Genomic DNA, 15,992 nt, shown 5'->3' with positions numbered 1-15,992 from the left:
GAGATAATTTATACACTGAGTAAACAAGTAAATTAAAAACAAGTAAGGAGGTGATTCAAGGAGAGAACTGGGGGATCCCTGTCCATGAGGCATGGCCTGGCACCCAATTACCATAAAGGTGGTCCTATGAAAGAATAATTATGGAATTACTCTAGAAATCAAGTGAAACCCGAGTCATTCTGAGTTCTGCTATGTTCCCAAGGAGAAAAAGTAAACACCTGGAGCTCAGGAACAAGGGCAGATGTGAGCTTCAAAAAAACTTCCAAAGATTCAGTTTGTGCTCAGAATGAGATACATCATGGCAATCAGTAATATAGTTGTATGGAATAAAAAGGATAACAAAAATATTGGACCATAAAGCAAAACAAAATATCACAAAGGATGGCTAGGGCCTACTCAAGCCGTGTGGTCTCTATTGAGTCTAATATTACTTCAGTTAGGTAAATTGTTGCTGCTAAAACTTTTGCATGTATCATATTCAGATGTGCTAATGGGTTAGGCAGTTGATTGGTGACATAGTTTGTAGGTAAGTATTTCTAAACACTTATAGCTCTTGATCTATAATTAGATGCTTGGATTAAGGGCACCTTTCAATCAATAACAGATGTTGCAGAATCTATTACAACAGCCCTCCTTATTAGCACAAGGATTACACTTAGTTTAGTTGCAAAAGGCTTCCTCTGTTCGAATATCTCAGGGGCTGCCACAAAGAAGAGGGAGTCAAGCTATTCTCCAAAGCCCCTGAAGGTAGGACAAGAAGCAACGGATGGAAACTAATCAAGGAGATAAGCAACCTAGAACTAAGGAGAAACTTCCTGACAGTTAGAACAATTAACCAAGGGAAAAACATGCCTCCAGAAGCGGTGAATGCTCCAACACTGGAAGTTTTTAAGAAGAGACTGGACAGCCATTTGTCCAAAATGGTGTAGAGTTTCCTGTCTGAGAAGGGGTTGGACTCAATGACCTCCAAGTTGCCTTCCAACCTTCTTCTTCTTCTTCTTCTTCTTCTTCTTCTTCTTCTTCTTCTTCTTCTTCTTCTTCTTCTTCTTCTTCTTCTTCTTCTTCTTCTTCTTTCTTCTTCTTCTTCTTATTATTATTATTTATTATTATTATTATTATTATTATTATTATTATTATTATTCTCAATCATCGCACAGTCAGCCAGATGTTCAGACTGGATTTGGCATTTTGTCTACCTATCGAGTCCTTACCCAGGACCTGGGATAGGCAGATGTGGATGTTTGATGGTATTACAGGTATCGTCGCAGGATGGAAGCAGTTCCTAATAAGGCCGCCTTTTGCAATTGACTAATAGCGAATTTGTCAATGCCAATGGTGTTCAAGTGGTGCTCCAGTTGTTTTGGGATTGCACCCAAGGAGCCTATGACTATTGGTACTACCCTTGCTTGCTTTTGCCACAGTCTTTCTATTTCTATTTGTAGGTCTTTGTATTTTGTTATCTTCTCCAGTTCTTTCTCTTCTATTCTGCTATCTCCAGGCACTGCCACGTCCACTATCCAGACTTTTTTGTCTTTCTTATCGACAATTGTTAAGTCTGGGGTGTTATGTTGCAGGTGCTTGTCTGTTTGAATTCTGAAGTCCCAGAGCAGTTTAATTTTATCATTTTCTATGACTTTCTCTATTTTATGATCCCACCAGTTTTTGCTTACAGGAAAATGATATTTTTTGCAGATCTTCCAATGCACCATTGTTGCTACTTTGTCATGCCGCTGCTTGTAATCAGTCTGTGCAATCTTCTTGCAACAGCTTACCAAGTGGTCCACTGTTTCTTCAGCTTCTTTGCATAGGCGGCACTTACTGTCTGTTGCTGTCTTCTCAATTTTGACTTTGTATGCATTTGTCCTTAAGGCTTGGTCTTGTGCAGCCAGAATTAGTCCCTCGGTCTCTTTCTTCAATTTTCCTGCTCTTAGCCATTGCCAGGTTTTATTATTATCTGCTTTCCCAGCTATTTTTTTAATGTATTGGCCATGTAGTGCTTTGTCTTCCCATGCCTCTATTCTGTTCTTCATTTGGTCTTTCTTGTAGGCCAGTTTGGTCTCTCCAGTAGTTAGTAAACCTTCCTGATATACTAATTTCAGTGCATCTTCATCATTGTTCTTCAGATATTATCATTCATCGCACAGTCAGCCAGATGTTCAGCCTGGATTTGGCATTTTGTCTACCTATCGAGTCATTATTATTATTATTATTATTATTATTATTATTATTATTATTATTATTATTAAATTTCCCATGAGCTGACCTGGGAAAACAAGCTGTTTAAATAACTGGCCACTGACTCTCATGAGTTATTTTTGTGGCATGTGATCAGAGGCAATCTCATTAACCTGAATTAATGTGATAGTATCTTCTTGACAAAGTTCCAGCACAAATGAGGCAGAATATCAGCATCATGTTGCTATTTGTATCTCATCAATGGAGTATATAAAACAGGAAGAAAAAAAAAGCATCAGACAAAAGGATACAACCATCTTCAGATCCACAAGTGAGGATCAAAGAAACAAAAAGCCAGAAAAATGATGGCTGTAGGGACAATTTTGTTTGTTTTGCTGCTTGCTCTGCTGATTCTCTTCTTCCTGAGACAACGTTGGATCCAAAGACATTTGCCTCCTGGTCCTTTGGCTCTACCTCTCATTGGGACCTTGTGGGCTCACGGGTTTTGGTTTCGTGAAGATTATTTTCGTAAGGTATTTCATTCTCAATAATTAACCAACAATATATAAAATCATTCTCAATTATTTTCTCTGTAACATAACTGTAGAAAAATGTATTAACCTAGTAAATATTCTTGCATGACGAGGAATGTAATTAATTAAATGATAGTGATGACATTTGATTATTTTCCTCTTCATGTCAGAATATCCAGGCCAAGACCTGCTCATCACCGTTTCACAGAGTAGGATGTGAAATAAATGGGGCTGGGTTTTTAGGCAGCAGATTCTAGTTCAGTCTTACCAAGAATGTTTGAAAATGGAACCAGTTCTTCAGAGAGGAGAGGTTTCTCCTTCATTCTGCCTAAATGAAGCTAGACATTTTATAAGGATTTCAAAAGCTCTATGGATCTTTGTTCTAGACTAACATCTATTTCCACTACCTGCATGAGTCATAATATTACAAGGAAGTATTTCCTCTTTCAGTTGGCTATTGAATGGTAGGAATTTTTCATTTTTGTGCCGACGATCAGCTGGGGCTGATGGTGTCATGCAGCAGCCACCCCAACCCCTGCCTTACCTTGCCTTTTGAGAATGGTATCCCTGCCTTGCCTCGCTTTGCCTTGCCTCTTCCCATAGGATGAGATTTTTCGCACTGCCCCACCTGCCAGAAACTCCTGGATCTCCCTCAAACCTGCCCGGCCCCCACAGACATCCCTTTCCACAAGTACATCTCCACCAGGAATCAGCACTCAGATCAGCATAGATTAACTCCAAGGTCAACTTCAGATTAACAATGAAGTAAGCAAAACCCCAATCAAGAAGCCGCCACAGAGCCATTAGTAAACAGTCTCACCAAAGAATCCTAAGACCGCCGTTCCCACCCAGATATGAAAGGCATCAGAACAAAAACTGACAGCAAACAGCACTCCTTACTAGCACTGATGATGTCACCTAGTTAGGGTAATGAAACGAAAGAAAAGAAAACAAGCAAACTCAGAGAGCACCCCTTATAAATAATCTCTTTTATTTGATTATAACATTTCTTAACTTTGATTCTCTTGGCAGCCTGTAAAACGATATGGAAATATATACACCATGAGTGTTGGACCTCAGCTTCTAATAGTGCTGTCTGGATTCAAAACTGTGAAAGAAGTAATGACCAGCTTCCCAGAGGAATTCTCTGATAGACCAGAGGATGCTTTCATTACCGCTGTGGGGAAAAAAAGGGGTAAGTGCAAATAGTAAGGAATTGTATCTAAATAACCACTGTTACCATTTGTGTGAATAATGGTATGTCATGAGAATGGCTGATGATCGGATTCCAAAAGATGAGCCAACGATTTGCTGAAGCTGACAAAAAAGCCAATGTAGTTCTAGGCTGCATCAACCAAAGTGTACCATCAAGATATTGAGAACTGATAGCACTGCTTTACATCACTCTGGTGAGACCACATTTAAAATACCGCATCCAGTTTTGGTTACCACGAAACAAAAAAAATATTGAAACCCTGGAACATGTGCAGAGAAGAGTCCATGTCCATCATAGAAGCTGGCAAGCACTGCAACTGCATTCACCATAACGCACATGTCTCTCAGTGTCCATGTGACTCCCTACATTAATAAATGTTTTTATAATAAAACTTAACAGGGCCGAAATTTTACAAAATGACAAAATTGCACAACGGTTTTCTACCTGAAATTCAGAGCAATGTTTGGGAAGAACTAGATCTATTTTTTAACATGGAATGTCCTGCATGGAGTATAAATCCTTCCATTCCCCACCACCCAGTAATTGCTGAAGAAGCTTCTTGGATGAGAAGTGAAACGTCTTCAAAGAAAAACAAGAAAGTCCAGTTGCCTCCTGAAAAAGCACATTTGGGACAACCATGACCTGGATGACTGAGAATCTCCATAGATCTTGTAGGAGGAAGTTACAAATGGATTCTATTACCAATGAGAAGTTCCTGTCCCTTGTGCTTATAACATGTTCTTGCACGTGAACCTTTACATCATCCTAGAAGCTTTTGATGTCCATCATAGAAGCTAGCAAGCACTGCAACTGTGTTCACTATACCACACATGTCTCTCAGTGTCCATGTGACTCCCTACATGAATAAATGCTTTTATAATAAAACTTAACATGGCTGAAATTTTACAAAATGGCAAAATTGCACAAAGGTTTTCTACCTGAAATTCAGAGCAATGTTTGGGAAGAACTAGATCTGTTTTATTTTTTAACATGGAATGTCCATAGGAATCACTTATCATTCCCTGCTGATACCCTCAGGTATTGTTTTCTCCAATGGCCACGTCTGGAAAGAGCAGCGACACATCGGCATCACTTCTCTGAGGAAGCTGGGCCTGGGGAAGAAGAGCATTGAGCATCAGATAGAAGACGCAGCTCAGATGTTGGTGGAAACATTTAAAAAAACAAAAGGTATGCAATTTGGGCTAATCGCTCAAGTCTCTGTCTGCAGAATGTTTTTCCATTCTCTCTTTCTAACAAGAACAGGTGTATTTGCTATGATATTTTAAAAATTTTTGAAACAATTGACAGAGTTCCCAATAATGTTGTTCATTGCCTAGAAGTCCTGTTCTTTAATAATTCATTATGAAATATCTTCATTTGCAGGACAGCCATTTGACCCTTCAATTCCAGTAATAAATGCAGTTTCTAATATCATATGTGCTTTGAGTTTTGGTCATCAGTTTGCTCCTGAAGATGAAAGCTTCCAGAAGCTAATTCAAGCCCTTGAAATTGTTTTGAAGTTCACTAGCAGCTTTTTTCATATGGTGAGTCATGTTTTCCGTTAAAGAGACAAAACTATTTCCATGAATATTTTCATGTAATCACGAATGGAATCCATGGAGGAAGCCTTGGAAATCATCTATTGTACTATTATCTCCAGTGGCCAAGACAAGTCTTTGCAGTTTCCTTGTCAAGATTTCGGAAGTGGTTTGCCATTGCCCACTTTCTAGGGCTGAAGAGAGGGACTTGTCTAGTGTCACCCAATTGACTTAGTGCTTTAGTTGGGACAAATACTCAGAATATCTCAATAAAAGATGGTCCACAACTTTCTGGGTCAATCTGATATGGAACAGTTCTTTCAATTTTTTCTAAATAGCAAACCAACGCCTGCTTCATTATGATGTAAGCCTATTGCTTCCATGCAGAAATTCTTTTGCTGCAGCTACCAGAAAAGCCAATGCAGTCCTAGGCTGTATTAACAGAGGGATAGACTAAAGATCACATGAAGGCTTAGTACTGATTTATAAGGCCTTGATAAGACCACACTTGGAATATTGCATTCAGTTTTGGTTGCCACAAAGACTATAACATATAAAGAACAACTGCAGGAATTGGGTATATCTAATCTAGTGAAAAGAAGGACTAGTGGTGCCATGGTAGCAGTACAATATCTAAAGGGTTGCCTCAAAGAAGAGGGGATCAACCTATTCTCAAAAGCCCCTTAAGACAAGACAAGAAACAATGGATGGAAACTAATCAAGGAGTGAACCAAGCTAGAACTAAGGAGAAATTTCTTGACAGGGAGAACAATGAACCGGTGGAATGGCTTTCCTCCAGATGTTGTGGGTGCTCCACCACTGGAGATTTTAAAGAAGAGATAGGCCAGCCATTGTCTGAAATGATATAGAGTCTCTTGATTGAACTGGGGGTTAGCCTAGAAGACTTCCAAGGTCCCTTCCAACCTGTTATTCTGTTATGAAAAGCTAGCAGACCGAAAATCCAACCCATGTAGTTAATTCATTATTTAGCCTGCCATGTGTTGAAAGAAAAGTCTTCATCAGGGTCCAGTCCAAGCCGGGAATAAACAAAATGGAGATTGCTTTAGAAAGAAGGTTGTAGTTTATTGAAGAGGAGAGCCAGGCAGAAAGATGGCTCTGGAAAGTCTGACCACATGTAGCTGGGAGTGGTGGGTTTTTAGATTCCTGGCTCCAACCTTCCTGAATGGATTATTATGTCTGCATTTTTAAAAGCTGGTTTCTGCTGAGTTTCTGCTTGGGGCTATTAAGAAAAACTGGGCTTGCTGTTCTGCCTTTAAGATCCTTTGGGGAAATATATTCTGCCTATTTAATATTCCCCAAAATATTTCTTACTCTGGATTCTTCCCACACATGTGGATCCAGTTGGTCTAATTTATTAAATCAGTTAACCATAGATTACCATAATTACAAAGGCTCCTGGAGAGAATGAGAGAATAAGAGAATTTTATATTAGCTTTAAAATAACCTATCTGCCTCTAACATGATTCTTTTCTGGAAGAATTTGGAAACAGCTTTTCTGGAGGACCTTTGGGACTCGACACCATGTAAAGTTTGCCATGTTTCAATGTGCTTGCAATGTTTTTCTTTGGTTATTAAATGCTGTCTATTACTGTGAACTGCTGAGAGTCTTCTTTAGTTGTAGTAGGAAATAAATAAACAATCTTTCCTTTTCCATTTCTATTAGATGTTTGTTGTCTTCCCACGATTAATGAGCTACTTCCCAGGTCCTCACAAGAAGGCCCTGGCTGCTGTGGATTTGGCTGTGTCATTTGCAAAGCAGGAAATAGAGAAACACAAAGAATCCAGCTCTCTGCATGAGCCACAAGATTTCACTGATCACTATCTTCTTCAGATGGAGAAGGTATGGGTTTATTGTAGTTCAATACATGGGCAAGGAATTATTATATTCCTGGCTATAAGTAAGAAGAGGAGATACTGGTATTGTTTTCTTTTTCATTCAACTCCCATTCTGAATTTGACCTGTTCTAAACTCCAGTTGCTTCTAAATAAGGACTATATTGTACATCTGTAGTAAAAGACTCTTGTAATACATGGGAGGTTCCTTGGGGAAGTTAGAAATGTTTGTTTGTCATCCTGTAATGTTTGCCTACCATTCCTTTCCCCCTTTTATAAAGAAGTTCCATTAAGAAGGAAAAGAATTAACAAGGTAGAGACGTTTGATTGATTCATACTTAAACAAATATTACCCTGAAATGGTTGGAAAGGGACAGATATGTTCACAGCTATGGCCATAAGTAAAAATGTAAAACAATTTGAAACAAGCAATAAAGGTCCTCCTCTCCATTATTTTCAGAAAAACATTGATTTTTTTAAGAACAACTTTTATCAGTTTGAAGTTACGTTGCCCTTGGTCACTTTATTTACAAATTGATACCATCAGTCTTGAGTGTACGAATGGTTCAAGGGTGGTGCAGTGCTTCAGTTCATTTTTCACTCTCTATGATGCTATTATCAGTACATAATAGCATCCATGGGTGTTATAATTGTAGGTTTCTGGTTACAGTGTCCACACTAATTATAAAGAGCGATGGTGAGTGGTTGGACCATTTGTGGTTGGGAAAGGAATAGGTCATGTGGTACTTGCTCAAACGCCTCTCTATCTCAGTGATTGTCATATCTGTGGTTTGTTTCACAAGATGCTTCTCCATCAATAGGCAGGTAGACTGGATTGTCTCATTTGTCCCATAATTCTTCAGGACATTACACTAGTTTGGTGAAAGGTTATTGAGGTCTCACAAGAATCCAGTACAGGTATTATTCGATGTACAACTGGGCCCAAAATTCCTATTGCTAACCAAGACAGTGAATTCTACCCCCTTTTATAACCTTTCTTGCTACAGTTGTTAAGTGAACCATGGGATCGTTAAGTAAATCTGGCTTCTCCATTGACTTTGCTTCTCAGAAGCCAGCTAGGAAGATTACGAATGGTGATCACATGACCTCAGGACAGTACAACTGTCATTAATACATGCCCGTTGCCAAGCACCTGACTTTTGACTATGGGGATGCTGCAATGGTATGAAATTAGGTCATAAGTCATGTTTTTCACTGCTGCTGAAACTTTGAACGATCACCAAATGAATGTTTGTAAGTTGAGGTCTTCCTGCACTCTAAAAAATGCATGAATTGTCATAGTGTGGCATAGTAGCCACAAAAGCTAGCAGTGAGATCGGTCATGTATATCACCTTTGGCCATAACATTAAATTAGAATGCATGCAGATATTCCTGCTTTTGATGTTTTGTGATTCACTCTACTAGGTGCACATTAATCACTATTCCACATGCAAGCATTTACTGAGGTAACCAATCATAAAATAAAAGGAAATGAATTCAAGTTCAAAGCCAAATCTCTCTTTGATATTTATTCTCATGGCTTGCTACAGAGAGATAAAAATAACTATAAAAAACTTGCATAGAATTCATTGTAATTTTTATTTTCCATTTTAAACACCAGAGCAGGAATGATCCCAACTCTACCTACAATGAAGAGAACCTGGCTCAGTGTATTGTTGATTTTTTTGGTGCTGGGACAGAGACAACCATGGCTACTCTGATGTGGGCACTGCTCCTCTTGACCAATCATCCCGACATCCAAGGTGAGCGAAATCTGGGCTGTGGGAACAAGGGCCAGTCTCAGATTCTATAATACACAGAAATTATTTGAAATTCTAAGCTATTGAATGAGCAAATGAATCTATTCTTCATAATAATTTTCCTATGTAGACTCTTGACCCTATAAGCAGGGGCATGAGTTTAGCAGGATTAAAGGAAAGCCAGGAATGTACAAACAGAGAGCCTTCTTTGAAATTTCAGTAAAATGTTTAGTAAGGAACTGAAAACTGGAATCAGTACATTTAATACATTCAATTTAGAAATCTACTATGTTTTTCAGATTTGCTACTTGTTTGGCCTAAATTGGATATAGAGGACCAAATTTCAGCATGATAATAACTATAGAAAAAAGTCAAGATGGAGGCAGCAAGCAAATGCATAACACAAGGCTTCCTGACATGAAGGGAAGGAATGGGGAAATTGTGGGGGAGGAGGTGGTTATCACTTGGAGCAGCAAATGAAGCCCTCAGTATTCTCCTTAATCCTACTTTCTTCCTCCCCTGCTACTGCTGGGTCTGCTCCGTGACCGGAGACCAGAAGCTGAAGAGACCAAGGTAGAATGGTGTGGCAAAGAGAGAGGATTGGTCTGGAGTTGGGAGCCCACTGAGGCTTATATTTTCATCCTGCCAACCAGGGAAGACACCTGACCACAGATTTGGGGTGGAAGGGTGGGGAGTCAATCTAGGGCCATTGTCTGCAGCACCGAGGGACACAATTAGGAGAACAGACTGTTCATCATTGTAAAATGTTGGAAGTATCAAGATATTAAAAGTACTATCATGATGCTGGGGAATGTTCATTTGGGGATTCCTTTCATGAACCCTAAATGAGCCCACCAAAGTGGTACCTATTTATCTACTCACATTTACATGTCTGAATCAAAGTGGAGCTCTGTGTGCATAACTGATCCAGCCATGGGACCATCCATCTGCTCCATCAAGAGTCATTCACATCTCATCAGTACATAAAACCTTTGAAAAATCTGTCTTCAGAGATTTCTTGGCCTAGACTTACCAGTTCATCTTACGTGTCTTATTCAGTGGGGGTCAGATTTCAGTCTTCCTTACCATGGCCATGTCTCTGAGCACGGAGCACCTTGTACTTCAAGATACTCCAGGTAGATTGCAAATCTAGAATATGTCAGCACCGCAGGATAATGGGTTCCTGGATACTTCACGTTTGATTCTTCTCATATCTTTGGCAGTTAATGTGTGTCTCTTTTTCTCAACACATTACTTGCGATCCTGTTGAGCATTTTCAACAAAACCTTTGATGGTTCTGTGGAAAATTCAAGAGTGCTACATCCCTCTGAAACACTTTTTACAATATTTGACTTTTCAGAGTCAATTGAATGTTTTTTTTGCCTGAGGAAAAGAAGCTGCATAATAATTATGTATCCCTCAATAAAGGGTGTTGATCTCCTTAGGCCAAACCCTCCCTCATTACACAACTACACATTGCTTGATATTCTTATATCCACTAAGCATTCATATTTATAGAGCTTGGAGGTGGAAAATATACATAAAAATGATGATACAGTCCAAATATTCACTTGCCTAATAATTGTGCACACAGTGTAGATTGAAAAAGATTCCATGGAATATTAAAACTGAATCAGCAGTTTGCATCAATATTCTGAACCTGTTTGGACTGGATATGATCAGAGCACATGGAAAGCATTTTCAATCTGCTCTCCTTCATAATATTTTTTAAAAAGTATGGGATTACATTTAATGCCCTAAAGCCTATTCTATGTCTTAAATTTCTGTTAAGGATTAACATTTGGAAACGAGTAAATGAAACATAATAATGAAAAAGAGGCTTCTATTTCTATTGTTTTTTTCTAGAGAAAGTCCAGAAAGAGATTGAAGAAGCCTTTAGTTCCTCGGCCTCAATTTCCTATCAGGATCGGAAGAAGCTGCCCTACACCAATGCCGTGATTCATGAAATGCAGCGTTTGAAAAATGTCTCACTATTTGGGCTTCCCAGGCAAAGTACGAAAGATGTGACGATGAAGGGTTACCACATTCCAAAGGTGAGAAATGCTAAGAACAGCCACTGCTCTCAGAAACTGCTTTGGAAATGAACAAATATGGGTCTATCAAGACAAGCTAAAACCAAACATGTCATTAATATTGTTTGAATATTTTTGCAGAGGACCATGATTATCCCAGACCTGCGTTCTGTTCTTCTTGACCCTGAACAATGGGAGACACCTGAAGAATTCAACCCAAATCACTTTTTAGATAAGGATGGGAAGTTCATGGAACGAGAAGAGTTTCTGCCCTTTGGAATAGGTACGTCCATGAGCCCAAAGCAGTTTATCACATATAGATTCCGACCACCCCCATCACTGTGTTATTATGAAGTCATCATGGACTGAATAGAAAATCCATGAATTTCTATTCCTTCCACTTTCAAAACCATGAGAATCTGAAGTTCCTCTTAGGCTATAAAGTTTAAACTGAAGTTTAAACTGAAGTTCCTCTTAGGCTATAAAGTTTAAACTGCAAAGAAATACTAATTATATTTATATGGTAATCAGTAGAGCTTTGCACAATTATCTCTGTTGTTTGGGGGGAGAATTATTAGCTAAATCCAAACAAAACAAGCCTACTTTTAGCTTCTTTTTTTAAAAAAAAATTTATTAGTTTTTTAATACTTAAGACAAAGTCCTCAAGACACACCATGATGCTAGCGTAATCAAACATCCCAAAATAAAACATATATACATAATTCCATCAATACATCAAGTATTCCCTCTCTTTTTCCCTTAAATAGCATAATTTATTTAAAATAATACAATTCTAGCTTAAATTTATTCAACCTGGACCTGTTTTTAAAGCTTTATAAATTTACAATATCATAATCAAATTAACTTTAAATAAAAACATTATCAATTCAGGTATCCCTTCCAAATATGTTCTAGTTCCTTAATTTTATCATAAATCTTATTTATTTCTTCTTCCACTAATATTCCTTATTTAAAATAAAATATTAATCTATCCTATACATATCTAATCCATCCATCAATCGATCTCTTTAAGCTGACAGAGTAAAATCAAATCTAAAATCATTTCAATCTATTAGACAGAATTCAAATTTCATCCAATTAATTATCATAACTAATAACATCCATATTATCAAACAAACAAATCATCTTATTAGATTAACTCAATATTACATAATAATTTTCATACAAATAAACCTATCCTTCTAAAAGACACATTCTTAATTAATTTAAAATGTATATTCCATTAATCATCCATTTTTCTCTTACTTCTAACTCACAATCTTAGTCTTTAAATCAGTCCATAATTCTAGATTGCCTTTAATCCATTACATAAAAATATCTCCTTTTTAAGCTAAAATATTGATCTATCCTAAACATATCTAATCCATCAATCAAACAATCTCTTTAAGCTGACAAAATAATATCAAACCTTAGATCATTTCAATCCATTGGGCATCAAGCAAACAAATCATTTTATTAGATTAACATTCCATTAGTTATTAAATCAATCCAGATCTAAAACATCTCTTCAATTTTCTTCCTTCCATTACATAATAATTTTCATATAGATAAACCTATCAGTCCAAAAAATACATTCTTAGTCAATTTAATATATATCTTCCATTAGTCGCCCATTTCTCTCTTACCTCTAGCTCATAATCTTAGTCCTTAAATCAATACATAATTCTAGATTAGTCCATTGCATAAAATTTTAAATTTCATTTCTTTTCACTCTTATTCTGGCCTTCTTCTCATGCCAAGCAGCTTTCCATAAAAGGGCTTGCCTTCCAGCTGATAAGTCTCTCTTTGTTGCTTGCAATATCATTTGAATCAGTGAAAACCATCTTGGCCTCTACATTGGCCCTCTGTTTCTCTTAACCATAAAGGCTTGTTGCTTTAACAGATCAAATCTCAGTGTTTGCTTTTTCTGGTCCTCAAAGTCATAAGTGAACTACTTATAAGGCAAAATAAATTTCTCTTTATTCTCAGTTAAATCCTCTTCTTGTATAATCTGTTTTATAGAATACTCAGATATAGTCTGAGAGTCAGTTTTGAAGTTTAATGGAGAGATTCTGGCTCTTAATTCTGTAGTAAACTCTTTCATTGTAGCACATATTTCTTCTTTAGCCTCATAGATCTTTTCCAGTATAAGTTTACAATTTAAATATGAGTGAGGCTCCGTTTTAAAAATAGTTGAAGAGAAATCCTTTTTTTCCCCTTTCGGTGGAGGCTGTTGCTAATAGAAGTAGAAAAATATCCACCCCCAGAAATCCCACAGCTGCATCAAGTTATCTTTCTCTTAAAAAACAATTTGAAGCCAAAACCATCTCATCTCCAAATAGTCAACAATTACAATATTAACTTTTGACCAGTAGATGTCCTCAGTCAGCTGAAAAATCTTTTTCAAATGCCATTTTTCCCTTTTTTCTATTTTTTAAGGAAAAAGTAGAGAAAAAAATACTCTTCCAATATAAGATGATAATACCACTCCAAAAAAAAAAAAACAAAAAAAAACAGCATAAGATGATAGTACAGCTCTTAGGAAAGAATTTTTTCAGTATCCCAAAACATGTGAAAATAAAATGTAGTCTTTAAGATTTTGTTCTATTCTTTTGTTCAATGCCTTTCTTCCCAATCATGTAGAAGCTGCTTTTCCAAGCCAGGGAAATAATTCCAACAGGGCTCTTACAAGCAAAAAAAAAAAAAAGCAAAATATAATGAAGAGAGTAGCAAAAAAAAAAGAGTCTCACCAGGATTCACCACGGTGGTTTTTAAAGCTTAGATGTTCTTTGACTTGCTGTTTGAAGCGGCTAGGTGATCGGTCATTTTACTGGCCGATCTTCTCTGTCGATCCTCAGAGTTGGCCCGACAGCCTGAGGAGCCACTGATCTTCTGCAGCCTAGCGAAGCCTCTTTAAAAGAAGTTGCACCCTCCAGGGTGATTTTCGACCCGCGTAAGGGTCTACCGGCAGAGGGAAACTAGCCGACAAGGAGACGAGTCTCTTCGTAAGACTAGAGGCGCCACGATCCAGAACCAGAAGTCACTTTTAGCTTCTTAATGAGGGATCTGCATCACAGAGTTTTGGTCCTAGATGTATTAAACTTAGTCTTTTTAATGGCTGCAGAGCTCCCCCTACAACAGCGTTTTCATCCTGTCTGGTACTGCTTGTACACCAATGAATCTTTCTCTATTGCTGGTGCTGATAATAAAGGACATAAAAGGCACAGCTTCAGTTATGACAGATATGAAAAACTATTGTTGTCCCCCAAAACTCACGTCCTCCTACCTAAACATACAGGCCCAATGACCCACACGGTTCAGGTAGAAAAAAAAACAACCCTTTTATATGTAAATAAAAGATCTACCCGGAAGCAAGTTCTGAATAGGCACACCTCTGCTTGGAGTGGATCCCCTTTGATGCAATTTTGAAAAGCATACATTGCCATGATGCCAATCATGGAAATACATATCATTATAAAATAATCATTAAAAACAGTATACATCTTGCTTACATCTTCAGGATCATAGTAAGACAGTTTTAATTAATCAATATGTCATCCACCTTATAATAAAATGAGCGTGGGTTCCTTAGTTCAGCTAAAGCTTGAACTGCCCATAGCCAGCTGTTCAATCCTGACCGGCTCATGTTTGACTCAGCCTTCCATCCTTCTGAGATCAGTAAAATGAGAACCCTGATTGTTGGGGGTAATATGCTGACAGTGTAAATTGCTGAGAAGAGTGTGGTAAAGCCCAATAGAGTGGTATATAACTCTAACCGCTATTGTTATTGCTATTGCTAAAGGTTGGAAGGATGAGTCAAGCTTGAGTCTGCCATAATAGAATTCCTGGTAGTGACCTGACTTAGCTTGCAATACTGCATTCTAACCACTGCCCCACCAGGGCTCATAAACTGCTTTAATAAAGCAGTTTGACCAATGGCTAACCACATCAATCGATTCAAAGCATTATCTCCAAAAGCTGTTCCTGTGTACTGAATAATAATGTGCTAATCAATAGGTAATACTAGAAGATAGGAAGATTGATTCTTCTTTCATGTTTCCTTGCTGATGGGATATATTCTGGAGAATTGATTATTATCCCCTTTATGCATGCTTTTCTATCTACAGGTGAACGCATATGTGTGGGAGAGCAGCTGGCAAGAATTGAGATCTTCATCTTTCTGACCAATCTGTTGAGGGCCTTCAGCTTCCGGTTGCCTGAAGGAGTGAAAGAACTCAATGAAGCCCCTATTGTAAATGTGACAATGCATACACACCCTTACAAACTGTGTGCTATTCCCACAAAGGCTTAAAATTAAACCCCATAAAAAGCATTAAATTATTACAGAATAGGTATTCAGTATGACGAATGTTTCCTCTGTACCTATTCACTTAATATTGTGCTTTGCTTCTATTTACTCAATACTGAAACTTCTTTAACCTATTGCTGGGGTCACACAACATATTGACAAGGTCAACCAATGACTGTTTGAAAAATGTGCTAACTAAGCTTATCATGCTTTATCTTTGTTTCCTTTTGGGTGCCAATAAAACATATTACTTTCCATTTATTTTTCATACCTTTTTCATTTTTACTAAATTTCTGCTATGGACCATGTTCCCCACTCAGGGCAAAATTCACAGATAGACCAAAAGGATGCCATGCTTGAAGGGTTGAAACGATGCTGAGAGAACTAACAGGAGAAGAAAGAGTGTGGCTCCCATCCACACCTCAAGGCAGAACATCCACTGAAGCAACCAATCCATGTTTCATCCCACACTTAGAGCTGAACTTAGACTGGATCTAATTCTATGCTTCATCTGAAGCCCTCTACAGCCTTATCACTTTCTCTACAACCTTCCCCAAATATGTTTGACAGTAC

At 37.8% G+C, this 15,992-nt stretch overlaps 1 protein-coding gene across 1 annotated transcript; it reads left to right on the top strand.

Annotated features, from left to right (window-relative positions):
- The first annotated feature begins 2,170 nt into the window (after positions 1-2,170).
- Positions 2,171-15,679, top strand: LOC120306740 (cytochrome P450 2J2-like). The gene is made up of 9 exons (XM_039340494.1): positions 2,171-2,708; positions 3,741-3,903; positions 4,963-5,112; positions 5,308-5,468; positions 7,147-7,323; positions 8,939-9,080; positions 10,944-11,131; positions 11,252-11,393; positions 15,238-15,679. The coding sequence occupies exons 1-9, from the start codon at positions 2,538-2,540 to the stop codon at positions 15,420-15,422; spliced, it is 1,479 nt and encodes a 492-aa protein (XP_039196428.1). The 5' UTR covers positions 2,171-2,537; the 3' UTR covers positions 15,423-15,679.
- The last annotated feature ends 313 nt before the right edge of the window (positions 15,680-15,992 follow it).

This window comes from Crotalus tigris, unplaced genomic scaffold, assembly GCF_016545835.1.
Source record: "Crotalus tigris isolate CLP2741 ecotype Arizona unplaced genomic scaffold, ASM1654583v1 scf7180000017752.986373038:1224578, whole genome shotgun sequence".
NCBI classification, from domain to species: Eukaryota; Metazoa; Chordata; class Lepidosauria; order Squamata; family Viperidae; genus Crotalus; species Crotalus tigris.
The sequence above is the reverse complement of the archived record's forward strand: the minus strand, read 5'-3'. Positions and strand labels throughout refer to the sequence as shown.